This window comes from Balaenoptera acutorostrata, chromosome 16 (genome assembly GCF_949987535.1).
Source record: "Balaenoptera acutorostrata chromosome 16, mBalAcu1.1, whole genome shotgun sequence".
Classification (NCBI taxonomy): Eukaryota; Metazoa; Chordata; class Mammalia; order Artiodactyla; family Balaenopteridae; genus Balaenoptera; species Balaenoptera acutorostrata.
The window spans coordinates 65948490-65972125 of record NC_080079.1 but is presented as its reverse complement, the minus strand read 5'-3'; the positions used below and the strand labels follow the sequence as shown (position 1 = coordinate 65972125).

The 23636-nt window shown below is 38.0% G+C and overlaps 1 protein-coding gene, 1 non-coding gene and 1 pseudogene across 6 annotated transcripts in view; 1 reads left to right on the top strand and 2 right to left on the bottom strand.

Moving 5' to 3' along the window:
• Positions 1 to 505: 505 nt before the first annotated feature.
• Positions 506 to 23636, bottom strand: part of RUFY2 (RUN and FYVE domain containing 2) — a 50750-nt gene continuing 27619 nt past the window's right edge. For 3 of the 5 annotated variants that reach the window (XM_057530366.1, XM_057530365.1, XM_007167790.3), the window contains 5 exons: positions 17689 to 17818; positions 17287 to 17381; positions 8804 to 8852; positions 2706 to 2783; positions 507 to 2611 (listed from right to left, as the gene is read on the bottom strand). In XM_057530366.1, the coding sequence (XP_057386349.1) occupies positions 2468 to 2611; positions 2706 to 2783; positions 8804 to 8852; positions 17287 to 17381; positions 17689 to 17818 (496 nt within the window). In that variant the 3' untranslated portion in view covers positions 507 to 2467. Of the gene's footprint in view, positions 2612 to 2705; positions 2784 to 8803; positions 8853 to 17286; positions 17382 to 17688; positions 17819 to 23636 lie in introns of all 5 variants that reach the window. The other 2 variants (XM_007167791.3, XM_007167792.3) reach the window with 1 other exon arrangement.
• On the top strand, positions 3136 to 3254 carry LOC114236080 (small nucleolar RNA SNORA18; annotated as a pseudogene).
• On the bottom strand, positions 12958 to 13086 carry LOC114236078 (small nucleolar RNA SNORA19). The gene has a single exon (XR_003622114.1). It is a non-coding gene; the product is annotated as a small nucleolar RNA SNORA19 (small nucleolar RNA).

The following is a 23636-nucleotide window of genomic DNA, read 5'->3' as shown; positions in this document are numbered from 1 at the left end:
ATGTTTGGAGTTTTAGAGCCATTGTGTTAAAAAATTATTATATGTAGCAAGGAAAAGGTGCTTTTTTACTTTTAATCCCTTTGATCAATATGGCTTTTTTCCAAATTGGCTAATGGATCAAAATGAAACCTGTCAATGTGAATTCAGTTATTGAACTTGTTACTTGTTTTTGCTAGAAATGTTATTAATGTAATAAATATCATTGTGGGAGATAAGAGTAATGGCGTCTGTCCTAGAATGCTTTGTGTCAGTTACTGATTATAAATCAAATTGGTAGAAGGTACTATGTCTAATTGAAGATTAGACGGAGTGACTAAGGAATGATTTCTGCTTGTTAGAAAAGGCAGCTTGATAACATAAGTGGAGCCTATCAACTGGAGCAGTGATTCATCTTACTGCCTCTACTCCCTTAATTACCTATTTAAGTACTAGGCTCATACCACTTTTTAAAAAAAGATGACATGTGCTTTTATTTCCCCAGGATTACCCTATTAAAACATACGGCTTCTAAAGTGGGCTAATTTTTCAAATCTTTTATTTGTTATATAAAATTCACATTTTAAAACTGTGGATAGAAGAATTACAATCACAATTCCTTGGCACCATGATAGCATTACTGTGGTAGTACTCCTAGATGAGGGAATGGTATGTGAAGTTCACAAAGTACACATTGACAGCTGTGTAACAAAAAATCCAAAATTAGTAGAATGGTTTTTAGATAAAAGTCAAAACAAAATGGAGCAACTTGTATTACTGTTGTAAAAGCCTGCCTACAAAAAGCCCAAATCAATGGCGATGACATGAGTTTTGAGTGGCAAAGAATTTAAAGGGGGACTAAAAATCATGGTTTATTTGTTGAATGAAACCAGCCTTGGAATTTAAGAAAATCACATTTTAAATTTAAGCACAGTTATAAAAAACAGTATTTGAAATTTTCATTTTTGCTTATTCTTATTTTCAGCAATCATAAAAATGTTAATCCAATCCCATCAGTACAAAATAGTTCCAAGAATATAATTCATGTCTCAAATATTCCTATCAGAGCATTAAGGACCACCTATAAATCGGTGTGTCGGTTCTAACTGAACACCGAAAACTGGATTAGGGAGAAGATAAATCTGAAAGTAAAATAATGGTTTCATACTTTGGCAATTTAGAAAAATAATTTTAAACTTCAATGGAAGAATGTACTCTGACGAAACAATCCTATAGAATAAGCAACCCTATCCTACCAGAGAGGGAGGTAGCCATGATTCATTAATGCTCTTAGGAGTAATGTAGATACCTATGACATGTTTAAAAGGTTCTCAGACTTAAAGTGCATGATTTAAATTAGGATTAAAAGTGGAACCCCAAGTGGTGAGGCTGTTCAGATGGTTAATTATACAAGGGTAACTGGATTAAACTCTTGGTATGGCAGGGATTAGTGTTTATTGACGTTCATGCTTGAAATAGTTCAAGTATGAATTTAATGGCAGGGCTGAAACTACATCTTTACTCTAGGCCCTGGCTTGGAGGTGCTCAGTAAATGGTAAATATTTTATTCTGTATATATACTGTAGTAGTAGACTGCTACAGTGTAATGTTTCCTAAAAGTTACTGGAATGGAAACGTAATACAGAATTTTTTTACTCAAGACTGCCATATCAAAAGCATAGTTTTATTGCATTTTAGATTTCTTAAATGCTTAGGGGAGGATCAAATCAGCAGCCTGTAATCCCTGCTACATTTTTTTCTGGGGAAGGGTTTATTTATGTTTTGACTTTCAAAGGGGGTGTGAGTCCTCCCTAAGAAATGCATATGGAATTTTAACTTACTTTCAAATAAAAAGTTTTCAGGCAAAATAATACCTCTGTAATGCACTGTTATATGAAAGTTATCAGCAAATGTCACATTGACTTTTTTAGAGAAGGAAGGCCTTTTCTAATGCAAAATGGGCAGAGGAAGGCGGAGCAAATAAATATTGTTGAAATCTTACCAAGGTAATGAAAAATGTGTTGAAATATAAATACTTCTAAAATGTGTATCTCCAATCTTTCAGAACTGTGAAGCTTTAAAGTGCATTAAGAAAATTACAGGCACCATCAAATATCAGTTTGACAATCTGGAGAATAAAACAATCTGAAGCCCTATTTTTAAGGTCTTTACAAAATAAGGCAAATGTGTTAGCTATGCTATCTGACCTCTCAATGGCATTAAGAAAAGAGTTACATGATTACTACATCAGGAATTAGGATAAAGTTACTGTAAAGCATGCCCTATCAAATTCTTTCTGAGTTACAGTGGGGGAGGAAATGTCAAATTATACAGCTTATAATTCCCGTGAGTTGAATATGTGGAAAGTAAAACTGGTACCAATGCTGTCTGAAAGCTGCTTAAGAAGGACTGTCTGAATACGCTGTATACACGTTCATACATAACATTCATCGTAGGTACTTTTCATACATAAGAATTTAGTTCTGGAGTATTATGGCAAGTTAGATGAGCATCTCTGAATCAGTAATGCGTGACAGGAATCACAAACCCGTACTGGCTTTGGTGAAGAAGGCAAAGGCAGTTCGTTGTCAGAGCAAGCATTACAGAAAATTTCCCCACAGTTTCTACAGTGGTGCTATTAAATGGAAAAATCAGAGAAAAAAATTTTGAGTAAAATTAGAAGCCATATTTGCAACATAACTTTTGGACTCACTTCCTATCTCCCTTACCTTTCTCTTAGAGAGTGAGAATTCCTTTTCACAAAGTTTACAATGTGTTGCTTCTTTGTCTTTCAACCAAACCAGTCCCTAGTAGGAAAAATACAAATATTAATGCTCAAGTTGGTAACTAAAAGTTACATGTGAAAATATTTTCAACCAAGAGCATTTTATAGGAATAGATATGTAGATAAACCAAACATGAGTCCTTTCTTTGACAGATATACTGAAATAGTTGTAGATTTAACAAGTGTGGAATTTGCTTCAAAATAATCTGGGTGAGGAAGAAGGGATGTGGGTTGAATATAAATAAAGCAAGGTTGGCCATATATTGATAAATAGTGAAACTGGGTCATGGTTCATTTTATTCTTTACAACAGAATATTTGAACATTTCCATGACAAATGTTTTTAACAAAAATCTATTATGGATAGTAATTCTCTTTAAGGAAAGAACCCTAGTATACCTACATCGTTGGAAACGCCTCATAGATTAACTGTGTGGTTTCCTTTACTCATAGAACTACCTGTTAGATCTGTGGGAAAGAACTACAAGACAGAGTTGCCAAGTAAACTATGAAAAACGTAACAGTCAAACTTTTTATCTTAGGTATTGGCATATCCTAATGATCTGTACTGTTCTAGGGTGTGATGGCTTAGGAGTGAATATGATTTGAACCTAATACATTTTTAGAGGGTGTCAAATTCAGAATCAGGCAGAGCCATCTCCTGACCCTAAACATGGTCCTAAAGTAAATCGCTTGAGGAAATTGGATCCCAGAGATTACAGGTGGGGAATTTTGAAGTGTGTCCATATTTCACTGGAGATCAAAGAAGCCTAACTAAAAGAATTGTGGGCTGACTCACATGATAACTTCTTTTTGAGAGGGCTATTTTATCTTGAAGATTATGAGTTTGGAGGAACTAAGGTGATTGGCAGTGAAAAGAATCAGAACATGTGAAATTCCTTAAAATTTATTGACTTAAGTAACTTTGTGTTACACATAATTAAAAAAAAGAACGCTTTACACTTAAAAAAAGGAAAGAACCCTAAAGAATATCCAGTCCAAAAACACTTAAGGATAAATTTTCATTATGTGAAATGCATGAGTCTGGCATTATGTATATATACCTTATATACAGCAAATCCACAAAATTTGAAGAGATTTTGGAAATCAGATGACTGAGTTCGTTATTTTAGGTAAGACTTCACCTTAAATTCAGTTCTACACTGCTATTAATTTCCCTCACCTTCTGTAACTCACAAATTTAATAGTTACTATGTAAACTTTAGTGGCAAATATAAGTAGTGTTGAACAGGTGGAAGTTAACTTGATACCTAAAATTTCTAACTTGACCCATTCTTTCTTTGTTGTTGTTGTTGATTTAAACTGAAAACAATTATTGAAGAATTTGGAGGGAAAATTTTGACCCATTCTTAACTAACCAAGCTCTTGGCTAGAAAAAGCATTTTTCTCCCTATGAAAGCAACTTTGTTAGGTGGTGCCCATTTTATTTCGGGAAGACCTGTGTGAAAGAGGAGTCCTCTGCTTCTGATTAATCTCATCACATCTCCCTTTCAGAAACAGCCCAGGCTAAGCTACATTGCCACTGCTTCCAAAGAACCAAGTATATCTGATTACCACTTGGGAGATGGAACAAGTGCCACCTACAACAGTGTACCTCTAAGGCATAAGACCTTTACCAGCTAATGAGAGAAAAATCTTCCAAGCAGAAGAGCCAACAGACATTATTTCTCAAAAGCCTGAGTTGTCTTGAAAGCCTTTTCTACCTGACAGAATTCTTTGAAGAAAGTGAGACGAGGACTAAGTATTCACAGATCAAGGTCACAAGGTTAATATCAGCTGTTTTTATTTCACAGTCTTAATAACCAGCAGCTGTTATCTGATATAGCCGAGGTAAGACAAATGGTGTTGGGTTACTGCACTTCAGGCAGTCTAAGGCTCCTTAGAACACAGGATTGTAAGAAGTGAAGGTTTAAAAAAAAAAAAAAAGAAAGAAAAGAAAAGGGAAAACCTAGACAGCTCATATCAGACACACCAGCAGTCATATGACTTGAATCGTGGAATTTTTTTTTAAAGCAAGATGGGGCCGTAAAGATAATTCAATCCAACTTGAAGAACACCATAAAAAGGAAAGTGATTTGCCAAATGTCCCAAAGCCACCTAGTGGAAGCAACTTTGCTTCCTGCCCAGCTATATTTGTAAGGGATGGAGAGCCTGATGTGAAGCAGATTTCCAAGCAGTATCATTTGGTTCAGAAGTAACCTTCTGACATCAGGGTTGAGCTTCCAACTTTATTTCCAGACTTATTTTAACTTTAATTTGACTGAACTTACCCTGCCCCTCTCCCAAAGAGAAAAGCTGTACACTGTAGGTTAAGCCTAGTGTATTAGCTGGACGGGACCTCAGAGATCAGCACCTTCAAGCTTTCATTTTACAGATAAGAAAACTTGAGACCCAGACAGCTGAAGTAGCTTCCTCAACGAAACAAAGCTGTTCACAAGCAGAGCAAAAACTAGAAGGGGGCAAGCTACTGCTCGGCAAACAAATGGCTATTTTTCTCTGCCCAGTTCCAGAATATCAGCCACCCAGCTTAAATCCTCCGAACAGGATATTAGAGGATCCTTCTCTAGAGAACGTCAACTGCCCCCGAGAGGAGTCTTGTAGGTACTAACATTGAGAAAGGATACCATCAGTTCGGTAGTTAACAGATTTCTCTATGCTTGAGGCCTACCAGTCTATTACAACCCACCCCCATCCACCTAACCAACACACACAGGGCTTCCAAGATTTTTTTTGTGCTTTTTATTGAAATTGGGAGATCATCCAACATTTGAGGAATGATTGGGGCATGAGGTACTCCAACCAAAGAACAAACCCAAGAATGGAATTCAGAAGAAACAGAAAGGCAGTAGCAAAAGAAAACTTTAAAGAAACTATAATGAATATCCCCAGAGATAAAATAACAGGATGCTATTTTAAAAAGGAAAAATGAGTGAATAAAAGCCTGCTGAGGGACTTCCCTGGTGGCACAGTGGTTAAGAATCCACCTACCAATGCAGGGGACACAGGTTCGATCCCTGGTCCGGGAAGATCCCACATGCCACGGAGCAACTAAGCCTGTGCGCCACAACTACTGAGCCTGCGCTCTAGAGCCCGTGAGCCACAACTAAGCCCGCATGCCACAACCACCGAAGCCCGTGTGCGCCTAGAGCCCGTGCTCTGCAACAAGACAAGTCACCGCAATAAGCCTGCGCACCACAACTAAGAGTAGCCCCCGCTTGCCGCAACTAGAGAAAGCCCGCACACAGCAACAAAGACCCAACAGAGCCAAAAATTAATAAATTAATTTTTAAAAAAAAGCCTGCTGAATATTAAAAATATGGTAGCAGAAATAAAAAAGTCTCACAGAAGGCTGAACCTGAATCCAACCAAGCCTTTCGATTTAATTCCCAGTTTACAGGCTTAAAAGGGGATAGAGTAACAAATTTAAGACTACTATGAACAAGCAATCAGATGAAATCTGAAATGTGAGAAACTGTAGGACAGCTGTTCCAGACCCATCAACTGGACAATAGCAAGGACCAAAAAAAAAAAAAAAAAAAAAAGTCACATATAAATCCATTTTCATACATATAAAAACAGGGAAGGGACTTCCCTGGTGGCGCAGTGGTTGGGAGTCCACCTGCCAATGCAGGGGACACAGGTTCGAGCCCGGGTCGGGGAAGGTCCCACATGCTGCGGAGCAGCTAGGCCCGTGTGCCACAGCTGCTGAGCCTGTGCTCTGGAGCCCGCGAGCCACAACTACTGAGCCCACGTGCTGCAACTACTGAAGCTCGTGTGCCTGGAGCCCGTGCTCCGCAATGAGAGAGGCCGCTGCAGGGAGAGGCCCACGCACTGCAATGGGGAGTGGCCCTCGCTCGCCGCGACCGGAGGGAGCCTGTGTGCAGCAACGAAGACCCAACGCAGCCATAAATTAATTAATTAATTAATTAATTTAAAAAAAAAACAACGGAAATCTGGATAATATTTTGTTAAAGCTAGACATGAATGATAAAACTATAAGAAAAACAACATAATGATTAACAAAAAATAGAGGACTGTTACTATAGGGAGGGGAATGCAATCAGGGAGCACACATGTTCTATTATAAGCTAAAACAGAGTATGCCAGTGTTTTTAAGTTATACTATATGTGTCCTCTTTTGCATATATGATATATATTTAACAGAGAAAAAATTTTACAGAGTTTAAAAAATGACAGTTGGGCAGACATCCCTACGTATCTCCTAAAAAAAATGTGAAAGCAGAATAAAGGCATACAGATTCATAAAATCTTTATCTTCACTCACCATTTTCTAGGAGGCTACTAAAGGAAGCATTGCCTAGTGGGGATTCCCTGGCAGTCCAGTGGTCAGGACTCCACGCTCTCACTGCAGAGGGCCAGGGTTCAATCCCTGGTCGGGGAACTAAAATCCCACAAGCCGTGTGACGTGGCCAAAAACAACCCAAAAACAGTTGAAAGAACGAATGGCAGCAAAGGGAAATGCCAGGACAAGAGTGACCAGACCAGGGACTTCCTTGGTGGCGCAGTGGTTAAGAATCTCTGCCAATTCAGGGGACACGAATTCAATCCCTGGTCTGGGAAGATCCCACATGCCGCGGAACAACTAAGCCCGTGCGCCACAACTACTGGAGCCTGCATGCCTGGAGCCCCTGCTCCACAACAAGAGAAGCAACCGCAGTGAGAAGCCCGCACACCGCAACAAAGAGTAGCCCCCACTAGCGGCAACTAGAGAAAGCCCGCGCGCAGCAACAAAGACCCAACGCAGCCAAAAATAAATAAATAAAATAAATAAATTTATTTAAAAAAAAAAAAAAAGAAAAAGGGTGACCAGACCAGAGAGGAGCAGTAAAGCAGAGACTCCAGGAGGGATGACTCTGACAGAAAAAGAAAACTAACCAGTTACCCGATTCATTTTACCATGTGAAAACCTTTTATCAAGAAGCACTTTACAGAATTGTTTGAAAGTATAAGAAAAGTCTGATGCTCAAATACAACAAAACTTAAAGGGGCAGGTAGGGGGAGAGTAAATATTAACTCCAGAGGAACTAAAAAGTAGTTCAAGAAAGAAAATATAATTGCAATATACTACCTGGCCCAGCAAGGAACAATATTTAAATAGTCATAATAAAGAATACACAGTAAATAAATGTCAAAAAAACTTTTACTTAATTATACTGGGAGGGCAGTGCAGAGAAGACAGACCAGGGTGAGAGTGAACAAAACTCCTCATCCACCATGCTGATGAGGCAATAGATAGATCTGAATAGTACTTAAGAAATAGGGGAATAAATACCAGAAGAAACAACTAAAGGAATTAAAAGTAACCCCCTTCTGGTGGCAGGAGCTGGGGTGGATAAGGGACAAGAGGGTGAAAACAAGAGACTGCTTCCATTTTTTTTTTTGAAGTCTTCCTAGTACAATTTGACTTTTTAAATTACTTTCATGTAACACTTTGATAAACCAAATGGGTAGCTTGTGTAGTAGGAAGCCATCTGTCACTGAAGTACTCACACAGGGACTGTATTTTCTCCTGTGTTGTAAAGAGATTCTTGCATCCAGATACATTCAGAACCATATACTAATAAACTGTACCAAATCACTTTCACATACATTAACCTACTCAATATTCAAAGCAACCCTATGCAAAATCATAAGCCAATTTCAGAAGAGAAAACTGAGACTCCATGGGGATATGTGACTTGATGAAGGTCAAAAACTAGTAAGTAATAGACTAGCACAGGAATTTAAGGATTATCAAATTCAAAGGCAATTTCACTCTATCATGCCACACTTTGTAGGAAAGTGGACAAAATTATTTCCAAGGTCATTTCCAACATGAGGAATTTTAATGATGTGTTCTAGAGGTATAGGGAAGAGATGGACCCCATCATACAAGCTCCCCATTCACAGCTTCTGCCTCTATATATCCCAGGATCCAATAATAGTACACAGGGCCTTACCTTTATTGGAGACTTTCACATATATCCATACCTTCCTACTTGAGGAAAATACTTACACTCACCTGCAATGCTTTGTTGGCTTCTTTTATATCTTCTATTTTAAGTTTTGATCTAAAAAGATTATAAATAGGTCAAAATTTCAGTACACATTTTAAAATATAGAACATCTAGAAATTCATTAGAAAGGTATTGAATTTTCATAGGATATAAAATGGTATATACTATATTATTCTAATGATCTTCTTTGGCTAGTAGGATTATATTTAATATTTTCCTATATTTCCAAAATGTCCTAAAGCAAAAATAGTTTTGAGATTTAAAATTTACTTTTTTAAAGAAAGAATATTGGGCTTCCCTGGTGGCGTGGTGGTTAAGAATCCGCCTGCCAATGCAGGGGACACGGGTTCGAGCCCTGGTCCGGTAAGATCCCACATGCCATGGAGCAACTAAGCCCGTGAGCCACAACTACTGAGCCTGCGCACCTAGAGCCTGTGCTCCGCAACAAGAGAAGCCACCGCATCGAGAAGCCCGGGCACCGCAACAAAGGGTAGCCCCCGCTCGCCGCAACTAGAGAAAGCCTGCGCACAGCAACGAAGACCCAACGCAGCCAAAAATAAATAAATAAATTTATAGGGGCTTCCCTGGTGGTGCAGTGGTTGAGAATCTGCCTGCTAATGCAGGGGACACGGGTTCGAGCCCTGGTCTGGGAAGATCCCACATGCCACGGAGCAACTAGGCCTGTGAGCCACAACGACTGAGCCTGTGCGTCTGGAGCCTGTGCTCCGCAACAAGAGAAGCCACGATAGTGAGAGGCCCGCGCACCGCGATGAAGAGTGGCCCCCGCTTGCCGCAACTAGAGAAAGCCCTCGCACAGAAACGAAGACCCAACATAGCAATCAATCAATCAATTAAAAAAAAAAAAAAGCTCCTCATTTCCTCCTCTTCCCCCTTTAAAATAAATAAATAAATAAATAAATTTATAAATTAAAAAAAAAAGAAAGAATATTGGTGTTTTCATGTGGTTATGACTACTAATGACAGCTATCATTTATTGTAGGCTTATGATGTACCAGACACTATGCTATAAACTTTGCATGCATAATGTCATTTAGTCTTCAAAAACACTTATAAAGATGAAAAAAGTGAGGCCTGCTGAAGTTCAGGTGGTAACTGGGGAAGCCAGAATTCAAACCCTGGTCCTCTGAGACCCCAAAGCCGACAGGTTAACCATTATGAACACTATTTCTCTAGCAGATGCAAAAGAGTGGTAAGTGAGAGTGGAAATATTAAGGAAGATATAATTGTGATAGTTTTTTACCTCTTGAAAATACATGTTAACATACAGACTATAAGTAACAATATTTAATTATCTGTGATCCCACTACCCAGAGATGATAATCTCTAAATATCAATGAGTATGTGTATTTCAAATGGAAAAATTATTTACAGTTTCCTACATGACTTAACAATATATCCTGAAAGGATTAGAGCTACTGACTTGTTATTAACTATCTGCCACATCATTATATTAAATAGTTACATGGTATACCATGAAAAAGAATATGAAGTATGTAGTTTATATAATTATCCAGTGCTGAACTTTCAACCTGTTTCAAATTTCTTTGCCACAAAATTGTTCATTAAAGTTGAAATGACCAAAACATTTGTATTATTTTTCTTAGGATAACAACTTAGAAATGAAATTACTGGATCAAAAGGTACATAAAATACTAAAGTCTCTGCTACTGAAGCAGAACATTAGGAAACTTGCTTTGCCCTACAAATGCTCTTTGTTCCAAGACATAGAAACAAAGTGTTAGTCTTTTATCTGGCGCATAATGACTCTTACAGTGGGAATAATCAATGTAAAATTACACAGTATAAAAATATTAACAGAGTAATCAAATTTTCTTGGCTGAATTCACATCTACAAAATGTATCCAAGGAAAATTGATGCTGGTGGGAATTTTGGCCAAAACAGTAACTGCTATATAGAAAAACTGAGTAAGGAATAAAAGAGCTTACTTAATGGCATTCACTACAGAAATACTTTCTATATGAAAATTTACTGGTGTTGATATATTTCTGGTTAAAATGCCTCTATTCACAAATATGGACTCTAAAAAGCTTGCTCCCTTCTGATGCAAATTGCCAAAGTACCTAAAGAAAAAGAGTATCAGTTACAGTTCCAATAAACACAATGTACAAGAACACCTTTTCCTTGTCCTAGACAAGGAACAGATGTCTATATTATTCATTTTAATTAAATTCTATTCAGAAATATGTATTTAAGTTTGTGAAAGTATTTGACCACAGCATGAAAACAGCATAGAGAAGGGTCAAAATAAAACACGAGAATGTAATAAATGTGATACAATTATGACACTATAGGAAAACATCCATAAATTATACAAGCCTCTGATAATCCTGAAACCCCTCCTTTGAGGAAAAAAAATCTGTAAGTCTCTTTATATGGAAAGAATAGCATTTACAGAATACTACATTTGGAAGAGTCCTGGTAATTTCCTTTTTAAACTAAAAGTTTTTCTCCTTGGAATTTAAGCCTCAATGAGGATAAGGGAAAAGCTGGTTTTCCTCCTTCAGGTATTCTAAACTGTCAGTCATTATGACACAGATTAGTCTAGATTTTCTTACTTGAATATTTCATCCTAATATTTCATATGTTCCATGTTTTCTTCAAATATGAACAGTTCAAGTTTATTTCATTTCTTTAATCCTCAAATTAGATAGTCTATCTACTACAATTATAACTTATTCAGAATAATAATTAACATTTAAAGCCTTTTAAGGGACTTCCCTGGTGGCGCAGTGGTTAAGAATCCACCTGCCAATTCTTGGGACATGGGTTCAAGACCTGGTCCGGGAAGATTCCACATGCCACGGAGCAACTAAGCCCGTGAGCCACAACTACTGAGCCTGCGCTCTAGAGCCTGCGCGCCGCAACTACTGAAGCCCGTGCGCCTAGAGCCCATGCTCCACAACAACAGAAGCCACTGCAATGAGAAGCCCACGCACGGCAATGAAGAGCAGACCCTGCGCGACGCAACTAGAGAAAGCCCGTGCAGAGCAACGAAGACCCAACGGAACCAAAAAAAAAAAAAAGTGCTCTTATAAAAAAATAAAATAAAAAAATAAAGCCTTTTAAAATCTACCAAAATTTCTCTTTATAAGAATCCTTCAATAAGAAACCAATTAAGAGTAAATATTTATTAAAAGTATTTTTCTAATTAAAATTAATCATTTACATTTAAAATTGCTGGTTCAGAAAGTAAGCACGGGAAAGTAACTTTCAGATCCATCTTGCTCATCTTACAGACACGAAAACTGGTATTCTGCTTGCGATGAGGAAAGGCACTGTGCTAGGTGCCTTCCCATACTTATTCTGTTAAACAGAAAAAGAACCCTATATGGATTTTATAACTCTCCAATTTACAAATGGAGAAATGGGCCTAAAGCGGTTAAATAAACAGCCCTAAGTCACACAGCTAATAAACCGTAGGAGGGATACTTTATCCTGTGAGTGATATTAATAAATACTAATTTTTAAATTTAGTCACAGATTTTTAAAAAATATTTGTTTTATTTATTCATTTTATTTATTTCGTTGTGCCAGGCCTTGGTTGCAGCACATGTGCTCCTTAGTTGTGGCCAGCAGGCTCCTTAGTTGTGGCATGCAAAATCTCAGTTGTGGCATGCGAAATCTCAGTTGTGGCATGCAGGTGGGATCTAGTTCCCTGACCAGGGATCGAACCTGAGCTCCCTGCATTGGGAGTGCCGAGTCTTAACCACTGCACCACCATGGAAGTTCCTAGTCATTGCTTGAAAATACAGATCTTGAATGGTAAGCTTAAAAACTATTTTCTGAAATATTAGTTTTCCCTTTTAACAAAATTAAATGTTTCATATTATTCTGTATGACCTTCCGCCTCCCAACCCCATTTTATTTAAAAAAAAAATTTTTTTTTTGACTGCACCGTGTGGCACGCAGGATCTTATTTCCCTGACCAGGGATGGAACCCGTGCCCACAGCAGTGGAAATGTGGAGTCCTAACCACTGGACCACCAGGAAATTCCAACCCCATTTTAAATAACACCCAAATGGTCTACATAAAGCCAATTCTGGTAAATTAGGAGCAAAGGTTGAAGTATTGGTCCAAACTCTGTCCCTCATCATCAACAAATTTTTCTTTTTTATTCTTGTCTGAAGGTGACTCACAGCAATGGCTAAATTAGTCATGCTGCTAATTTACCTCCAAAGGTTTATTTAGCACCTCAGAAATATCTTTTCTCTTGACATAAAGAAAAAAGACAATGAAATGTGCACACAACAAATTTTTAAAGAGATCATCAGGGACTTCCCTGGGAGTGGTCCAGTGGTTAAGACTCTGCGCTTCCACTTCAGGGAGGTGCGGGTTCGATCCCTGGTCAGGGAACTAAGATCCCACATGCGGCTGTGTGGCAAAAAAATTAAAGAGAACATCATTCTGTGTATTAGGGAAGAATTTGTTTTTGCTTAATTTCAACCTGATAACAGTCATAGGAGTAGGAGGATAAAGAGGAAGGCCAAAAGTGTTTCAGCAGATAAGCAGGTACAAATACTCTTAGGGGCCAATGGTCTCTTCTCCAGCCCTGATTAAATTCTTATCACAACAGAAGAGAACCAGAGTTGAGGAAGGATAAAATATGTTCTGACTCAAAAGTGGCCCTATCCATGTCTTAGAGACTATGGTTTCAGAAACAGTAAAGGAAAGCTAATAAATCTGAAACATAAAAATTCAAACATCAGCAAGGAAAAAACATACATATCAAAAATGAAACTAGGGCTTCCCTGATGGCACAGTGGTTAAGAATCTGCCTGCCAATTCAGGGGACATGGGTTTGAGCCCTGGTCCAGGAAGATCCCACATGCCGTGGAGCAACTAAGCCCATGCGCAACAACTACTGAGCCTGCAGTCTAGAGCCCACAAACCACAACTACTGAAGCCCACGCACCTAGAGCCCGTGCTCCGCAACAAGAGAAGCCACCACAATGAGAAGCCCGCGCACCACAACGATGAGTAGCCCCCACTCGCTGCAACTAGAGAAAGCCCGCACGCAGCAACAAAGACCCAACGCAGCCAAAAAATAAATTAATTAAAAAAAAAAATATATATATATATATAAATGAAGCTAAAAGACAACAGACAAAGTGGGAAAAAAAGATGTACACTTGTACAACAAATAATTTACAAAGACCCCATAAGAAAAAGATGAACAATCAACCAAAAACAAAAAATGTGCAAAGGATACGAACAGGCACTTTACAGAAAATAAAATACAAATACAAATGGAACACAAATTTAGATGCTTAACCCTGTTCATAGTTAAAGAAATACAAATCAAAACACTTAAGATTTTCACCTGTCAGACTGGCAAAAACAGGCACTCTCTCCTACTACTGGAGGGGGTCTAACATCAGAGACGGTAGGTAATCTGGCACTAACAAAATCTTTTTTAATTAATTAATTTATTTTTAAAAAATAAATAAATAAATTTATTTATTTATTTATTTATGGCTGCATTGGGTCTTTGTTGCTGTGCGCGGCTTTCTCTAGTTGCAGTGCGCGGGCTGCTCATTGCGGTGGCTTCTCTTGTTGTGGAGCACAGGCTCTAGGCGCGCGGGCTTCAGTAGCTGTGGCTCATGGGCTCTAGAGCGCAGGCTCAGTAGTTGTGGCATACAGGCTTAGTTGCTCCATGGCATGTAGGATCTTCCAGGACCAGGGCTTGAACCCGTGTCTACTGCATTGGCAGGCGGATTCTTAACCACTGCGCCATCAGGGAAGCCCCTTTTTAAATTTATTTTTATGTTTTTATTATATAAGTCTCAGGTATATAGCATTATATTTCAAAACCTGTACACACTCCAGAGTGATCATCACCAAAAGTCTAGTTACCATCCATCGCTATAATCAAAAAATCTAAATTCTTTTGGCCAGCGATCACCTCTAGGAACTTACTCTTCAGATATACACATTAAAGTATATCAAGGGACTTCCCTGGTGGTCCAGTGGTTAAGAATCCGCCTTCCAATGCGGGGGACATGGGTTCAATCCCTGGTTGGGGAACTAAGATCCCACATGCCGTGGGGCAACTAAGCCCTCACGACGCAACTACTGAGCACGTGGGCCACAACTAGAGAGCCCACATGCTGCAACTACAGAGCCCACAAGCTCTGAAGCCTGCACGCCACAACTAGAGAGCCCGTGCACTGCAACTACTGAGACCATGTGCCACAACTAGAGAGAAGCCCGCATGCTGCAATGAGGAGCCCACGCACCACAGCAGAGTATCCCGCATGCCGCAACTAAGACCCAACACAGACAAAAATAAAATAAATAAATAAATATTTTAAAAAAGGAGGTATATCAAGATATATCAACACACACGTACAAGGACACAGAAGCATGTTATAAAAGAAAAAAATTATAAACAATGTCAATTAAAACACATTCATCCTATGGAATATCGTTATGTAATGATATGAAAAAACCTCTAACTCATTCTTTTTTTTAACTCATATTCTTAAGTAAAAAACAAACAAACAAACAAAAATCTACCACACACACACACACACACACACACAAACCAGCAAACTTCAAAAGAATATGCATACAGTGCAGTTACACAGGGATTAGGCATGCAGTCAGAATACAAGGGAAAAATTTAGTAGTCAAAAAAACCGTTGAAAATTACTGCTCAAAATAACATTGAGCAGTAATTTTCATGCAAACTATAATTTGAGAATCAATGAACCAGAATAAAGGAAAAAGGAAAACAACGAAATTCTGAATTCAGCTATCTGGACATCTAAATGATCATGCCTTTAACACAACTATAAAGTCTCTAGTATTGAGTGGGAGATGGGTGAAAAGTAATACACATTCCTTGTTTTACTATTCTAACCTGTTTTAATATTAAACCTTTATGATCTTAAATAAATGTACATATATTTTTTGTTGTGGGGATTGTTCACTGTTGAGTCCCTAGCACTTAGAATAGTGCCTGGCACATAGTATTTGTTGGATGAATAAATGGAAAATGAGCACCTGGTCTGGCTCAAAATGATCAATGAATGGATGCCAGATTAGAATAAAAATCTTGCTTATTGATATCACAATGCAAATTGTGCTTTGTAAAAACAAAAACATCTTTATCTTTTTGAGAGCTGGTATTTCCTTTTGTGGTTTTAGGGAACTACTCTTTTTTTTTTTTTTTTGGCTGCGCCTCACAGCATGCGGGATCTTAGTCCCCTGACCAGGGATCATACCCGTGTCCCCTGCGTTGGAAGCACAGAGTCTTAACCACTGGACTACCAGGGAAGTCCTAGGGAACTACTCTTTACTATGCCCTTGGTAACTGTTCTCAAGACTTCCTAATGGAATCCCAACTTCAGCAATTAAGTCTCCATTCCAGTATGATTTCTATTCAGTTTAATGATTACAAAAGATATATATGACATATATATACAGCTAATCATATCCATATATATAATGAAATCCTCATATATAGATTTGTTCTGAGGTTAGCTAACTTTGGGGATTGATACTTGGGAGGAGGGAGGCAAATGTTTATTTTATACCTTTTGGTGCTCTTTGTCTTTTTTTGGCCGCGCTGCTCATGGCATGCGGGATCTTAGTTCCCTGACCAGGGATCGTACCCGCGTCCCCTGCATTGGAAGCACAGAGTCTTAACCACTGGACTGCCAGGGAAGTCCCCTTTTGGTGCTCTTTGAATTTTCTAACCATATAAAACATCAAAGGGATTTATATAGGTGATAGGCTTATGGGTCATTGTGGCTTTCTTTTACTTTTCTGTATTAAAAAAAATGACACTATTTTTTTTTTAATGTGACAGTGGTACATTCAATACTAAATTAAACCCTCCAGCGTTTACCCTAGATAGTTGACAATATGTTCAATCAGGGCACAAAGATGAAGCTAATCCAAAACACAGACCATGTGGAACAAGGAGGAAAATGTGAGAAAGACAGAACGCCGTTTCTCCTTCTTGTCTTCATAGAAACCCAGTAACACTTCATTGTGACAGAACTAACCACACTGTATGAAGTCAAGCCTCAACTCCAGATGGCATCAAACACCATTCACTTTTCACAATGCTGGCTCCTTCTCAGAACAGTCTGAAAAAGATCTCTCCAGATATTTCGAAAATTTGACTTTTGTTCTGAGAAAAATATATTAAATGAACTTCTGAATTCTCTGATTGGAAGAAATTAAACAAGAGTCTTAGATTTCATCTACTGGAAAATGTTTAGAGCTAACACTTACTATAATGAACATAACTTTAAAAAAAATCTCTCCAATCCACACCCTTATTTGTTAATCTTTAAAGTTTTTGTTTGGCTTTGTTTTTAATAGTTCATATCTTTCTATTTTATATTTAAACTTTTCTGTCTACTTGGTTTGGCACACTCATAACTTAATAAGAGTCAATGACTACTTAGTTGGAGGAAAAAAAGAGAAATTACTCGCTAAGTTTGTTGCCAAGTTCTTGAAGAGCTTGCTCCTGTTCGTGATATATTTTTTTCAACTGGTGATTTTCATCCTGGAGGTGAAGGAACTCCTTCAAAACAATAAAAGACAGAAAATGCAATTTAAAAGAAACAAACTCCACACTGCATACATGCAATTAAAGGATAGGAATGTATCCTTCAGCTTTTCATAAAAAATAGCTGCTCTAAAAAAACCAAAAAGCTGCTCTATCAACTATCAGCTATTTTCCATTCATTTAATCTCCTTACTGATATTTTTAAAGATGACCAGTATACTCTGTTTCCTTGGTATAAATGCAAATTATTATTTGATTCTCTTTTTAAATAACTTAACTGTCATCAAGATAGAATTTTTAAAGTTTTACCACCATTATTTACTTTTTTAAGACTAATGATTTGTTGGGTCTCATTTCTAAGATGAGATAAGGTGTCCTTCTCCTTTTGAAGATCTTCTTGCAAAGTTTGCCTCCATTCCTTCTCAATCTTCAGATCGGTTTCCAGTTGCACCCTTGAATGACAAATAATACAGAGAAGTTCAGTGTTATTTCTCACATGACGGTTGTATGCATTCTTCATTAACAGCATCTCTTTGGTTGATTACTTTCACCTTTGTAATGCAATTCTTCAGGTAGTTTCTTTCACAAATATTTTTTAGAAAACAAGTTCAGTAGCACAGGGTTTTCAGATCTCAACGTCTCAGTTAATTTGTCAATCACAAAAACCTCTTGCTAAATGACAATATGTCATTTATTAACTCTGTATACATAAATGCTGTATAAGCATGGAAAATGCCTGGAAGGGCACACCATACTAGTAAGACTGGTTATATCTTAGAAATGGAACCATGTTCTGGGCCATGAGAAAATTTTTACCACAAACTAATGAAAAGTATTGTTCTGATATAAGGATTACAGCAACCACGAAATCAATTCAACATCAGAAACAGAAAAATCAGCCCTGGTGCCAAGTGCTACTTTGCAGATTACTGTTGGAAGCTGACCCATTACAGTACAGAGCTAAGACCAGGGAGACACTAGAGGAAAATCCACACTGCCTGAATATGCCAGCTCACATTTGAAAGCTCTATTTCATCATTCAAACAACAGGTGCTAGCTGGAAAAACAAAAGTAGTCAACTTCTTACATTTTAGGAAACCCCCCCAAAATAATTCCAATAATTATTGCTCATAAGTAGTTGTAACAGGTGAGGTATATACTAATAATGCAATAGTTCCTAATACTATACATTTTAAATTATAATGTTATGTCATAATATTGAGAATATCACTGTATTACATTATATTAATTTTTTGTTAATATGATTACTTTTGTTTCCTCATAAAGTTAGCATTTCCATCTACAGCCAAATTATTTTCAGTGAAGCAATTTTAGATTTTATAATTAAGGTTGAAGAGACAAGATACCTCAAAATGGAATTTACAAATTGTTGATAAATACCATTTCACCACAAATTTAAAAGGGATACAGAGGGACAGGTATATGCTACTAACACTGAAGTAAGCAAAGTACAGAGTGAGTGCATTGTTGAGTGGCTGCATCATCCAGAATCAGAAAAAACTGAGTGAAAAAGCAAAGGAAAAATTTTGTTTTTAAGTTATTTTAAATATATTGTCAAAACACATGTTGACCACCAAGGGCAGAAACCATGAAGGGAAAAAAAAGGGAAAATAGAACTATATAAAAATGTAAAACGCCTAAATGAAAAAAACCACTGTGAACAAAGTTTAAAAATAAACTATAGGGCTTCCCTGGTGGCGTAGTGATTAAGAATCCGCCTGCCAATACAAGGGACACGGGTTCAAGCCCTGGTCTGGGAAGATCCCACATGCTGCGGAGCAACTAAGCCCGTGCGCCACAACTATTGAGCCTGCGCTCTAGAGCCCGCGAGCCATAACTACTGAAGCCTGCGCGCCTAGAGCCCGTGCTCCACAACAAGAGAAGCCACCGCAATGAGAAGCCCGCACACCGCAAAGAGGAGTAGCCCCCACTAGCCACAACTAGAGAAAGCCCGTGAGCAGCAACTAAGACCCAACACAGCCAAAAATAAATTAATTTTTTAAAAACACACACAAAAAAACTATAAACTTAGAAAACATTTTCACTGTATGTGAAAAACCCACAGTAAACACATAAAGAGCTCTTATGTAAATAAATATTAAGAAACTGAACACCACAGAGGAAAAACTAGAGGCTATGAACTGGCAATTCACAAAATAAAGAAATACAAAAGGCTATTACTAGTAATCAAAGATATGCAAACTCAAACAATAAAGCACAGTTTTTCAGGCTAAATGATTCCTTTAGGTTAACTGAGATACGATACTGTAGACCTACAGTAACTGATATGATACAATGTCCATAATGTAGTAAATACAATAAACAAGATACTAAAGAGCATGTAGCATGATCCTCTTTCTATTGATAAAAAGCAAAAAATATCTATGCATACCCAAAAAGAATGTTCATCAAAATGTTAGAAAAAGGTATATCCAGGGAATTCCCTGGCGGTCCAGTGGTTAGGACACCGCGCTTCCATTGCAGGGGGCTTGGGTTTGATCCCTGGTTGGGGAACCAAGGTTCCCTGATGCCATGAGCGCAGCCAAAAAAAAAAAAAGGTATATCCCATTTTTATTTTCTGCACTTTTTCCCATATTTTCTTACATTTGGTCAACAGGATGTAATGTTTTCATAATCAGAAACCAAAAAAAGTTATTTCCATTTTAGGTGAAAAAATGGAATTTGTTTTTCTTGGACAAAGTCCCAATTGCCTATTTCTACAGAAACAGTTCCAATTTTTCTGAGACATCAGGGATCCCCTTGATCTCCAAACTGTTAACATGTTTATGCTCCACTAAAATGGCACCCAATGAGAAATGAAATTACTTTCACAGTTTCAGCAGGGACAAACATCTTCTCTCCACATCTGTACCCAAGACCTACTGAGTAGGTTAGCCCTACAGGGAAGGACCAGGTCCCTGGAGCATTATTTGGGTCATCCTTTGGGCAGGGATCAAATAAAGGCAACATTGTAGAATTAATATCAGACTTGTCTTACCTACTCTTTTGTCAAACTCTAGAAAAGTGATTCAGTAACACGGAGTACTGAAGTTTCAAGATTGTATTCTATTGACTGGCAAAGTGTCCCAGTCTTGCTTTTCACATTTTTCCATTTCACAGGGTACAGGGACTTAAACAACAAAACCCTTGGCACCATTAAATAAACTTGATGACTTAAATGTTCTTTGTGATTTCTGTTACCAAGGGAGTCCTGAAAGCGCTTCTGTGAAAGTCTTTAAGAGAAAATGTTTGTTTGCCGAGTGGTGGGTTTTTTCCAGGGGGGGGGGCGGGGGAGGGGGGGGCGTGTGTGAGTTTTAGTTTCACAATTTACAAATGACGTAAGTTTCCAACCAAGGTAATACTCCCTGGCCTAAAGCCTTATTCTACATACCAATTTCTCAAAATGTTATTTTTGTGGCGGATTTAAAAGGAACTTAATTCGGTTCTGAACAAGGTGGAGTAAACACATTTCTACCTATCCCTCCAACTAAGTACAGTTAAAATCCCTAGACATTATATATAAACAAACATAAGAATATTCTGAAAGGGGGAGAGAAGAAAGCAGACCAGCTAGGAATGCCAGAATTCAAGGAATAACATGGTGATGAGTTCCCTGAGGCTTCTTTTTGCCTTCTTTATAGCTCCAACTGGATGTTGAAGAAGCCCACAACCCACAAACAGCAATGGGCACAGACAAAAAAAGCCCCAAGAAAAGCCTACTCTCTCCTGTCAAAGAGCTAGGAAGAAGCAGCCTAGCGTGATAGAAACCTTTTCAACGATAAATGCCCTATTCCAAAAAAAAAACACCAGAGGAAAAAACCATGCCCACCCCAACCACTGTCAGCAAAAGCCAAACAGGGAGCCTAGTTTCTACCCTCACCTGGCAATAATGAGGCATGCCTCCCAATTCCCACTGTTGTAGTATCAGAGAAAGAGCCAAGTGCGGAGCCTGGACTTTTTTTTACCACCACCCAGCAGTAATGAGGTATCTCTCCCCACCACCTCTACGGTATTAGTGGAAGTCACATGGAGAGCTTGGACCTTTATCCTTGTGCATCAGTAACAAGGCATTTCTCACCCTCCCCACAGTGTCAGCAAATGCCAAGTGGGGAGCCTAGATTTCTACCCTGGCCTGGGGTTAGTGAGGTACCTCTCTCACTCCCCTCCAGGATGGTGTCAGCAGAGACCAAGAGGGAAGCATGGACTCCACTCCCACTTGATGGTAACAAGGCACCACTCTCCCTCTCCACAGTGTCAATGGAGACTGAGTGGAAAGCACAGATTTCAATCCCTGCCCACTAGTTAGGCACCCTTCTCCATTCCATCCAGGATGGTCCTGGGCTTCTACCCCCACTTTGTATGAAGAGTCAGTGTCCACGTTCCCCTGCTGGTGTGGTTTCAGTAGAGGACTGCTAAAACATAAGATTTAAGTAAGATGCAGTCTCATAACATAGTTCCCAAAATGTCCAGAATGCAACTGAAAAATACCTGTCATATCAAGACCCAGGAAAAATCAACAGATTCCAACAGATTCCAAGTCAACAGATTCCAGGAAAAATCAATAGATGGCAACATGTCAGATAATTCAAGATGCTGGATTTAACTAACAAGAATTTTAAAGCAGCCATCATAAAAATGTTCCCATGACCAATTAAGAAAATGCTTGAGGAACCCTCCTACACTGTTGGTGGGTATGTAAATTGGTAAAACCACTATGGAGAACAGTATGGAGGTTCCTTTAAAAACTAAAAATAGAGCTACCATACGATCCTGCAATCCTACTCCTGGGCATATACCTGCAGAAAACAGTAATCCGAAAAGATACATGCACCCCAATGTTCACTGTAGCACTATTTACAATAGCCAAGACATGGAAGCAACCTAAATGTCCATCGACAGATGACTAAATAAAGATGTGTTATATTTATACAATGGAATATCAGTCAGCCATAAAATGCCATTTGCAGTAACACGGACGGACCTAGAGATTATCATACTAAGTGAAGTAAGTCAGACAGAGAAAGACAAATATCATATGATATCACTTACATGTAGAATCTAAAAAAAAATGAGATAAATGAACTTATTTACAAAACGGAAATAGAGCCACAGACATAGAAAACAAACTTATGGTTACCAAAGGGGAAAGGGGGGAGTTTGGGATTAACATATACACACTACTATATATAAAATAGATAACCAACAGGTCCCACTGTCTAGCACAGGGAAGTATACTCAATATTTTGTAATAACCTATAAGGGAAAATAATCTGAAAAAATATATAGATGTATGTATAACTGAATCACTTTGCTGTACCCCTGAAACTAACACAACACTGTAAATCAACTATAGCTCAATTAAAACAACAAAACAAAAAACTCCCAAAATGTCATTTCCTCTACCTGGAAATTCCCTCTCCTGCCCAGATAGTGACTTAGACTCCTGGGTATCATTTAAAATACAGTTTATATTTTACTTCCTCTGAAAAAAAAAAGAATATGCTTGAAACAAATTAATGAATAGGAAGTTTTGAAAGGAAGAAAGGAAATTTTGGAAGGGAAGAAGAGTCAAACGGAAATCTTAGAACTGAAAAATAAAATAATCTCACTGAATGGTCTCAATAGGAGAATGAAGATGATGAGGAAAGAATGCATGAATTTCAAAACAGAACAACAGAGGTTACCCGATCTGAACAACAGAAAGAAAACTGACCGAAAAAAATAAAAATAGTGTCAGGGTCCTGTGGGACTATTAAAAAAAAGATCTAACATTCATGATATCAGAGTCCCAGAAGGAGAGGAGAAAGCAGGTGGAACTGAAAAAAAATATCTGAAGAAATAATGGCTGAAATTTTTCCAGATTTGGCAAAGATAAGCCTAATGATCCAAGAAGCAGACCAAAGGCAAAAAAGGATAAATCCAAAGAATCTTGAGGGTAACTAGAGGAACAATGATTCAAATGACAGTCTACCTTTCATCAGAAACTACGAAGACCAAAAGAAAGTGGCATAACAGTTTTCAAATGCTAAAAGAAAAGAACTGTCAACTCAGAATTTTAAGGATATTCTGAAAATATCCTTCAGAAATAAAGGTGAAATCAAGACATTCTCAGATGAAAGAGAACTAAGGGAATTTGTTGCCAACAGACCTACCTTAGAAGAATGGCTAAATGAAGTTCTTCAGACACAAAAAAGGAAACTTGGAGCATCAGGAATGAAGAAAGAACAATAGAGAGTTTTCTAAATTATG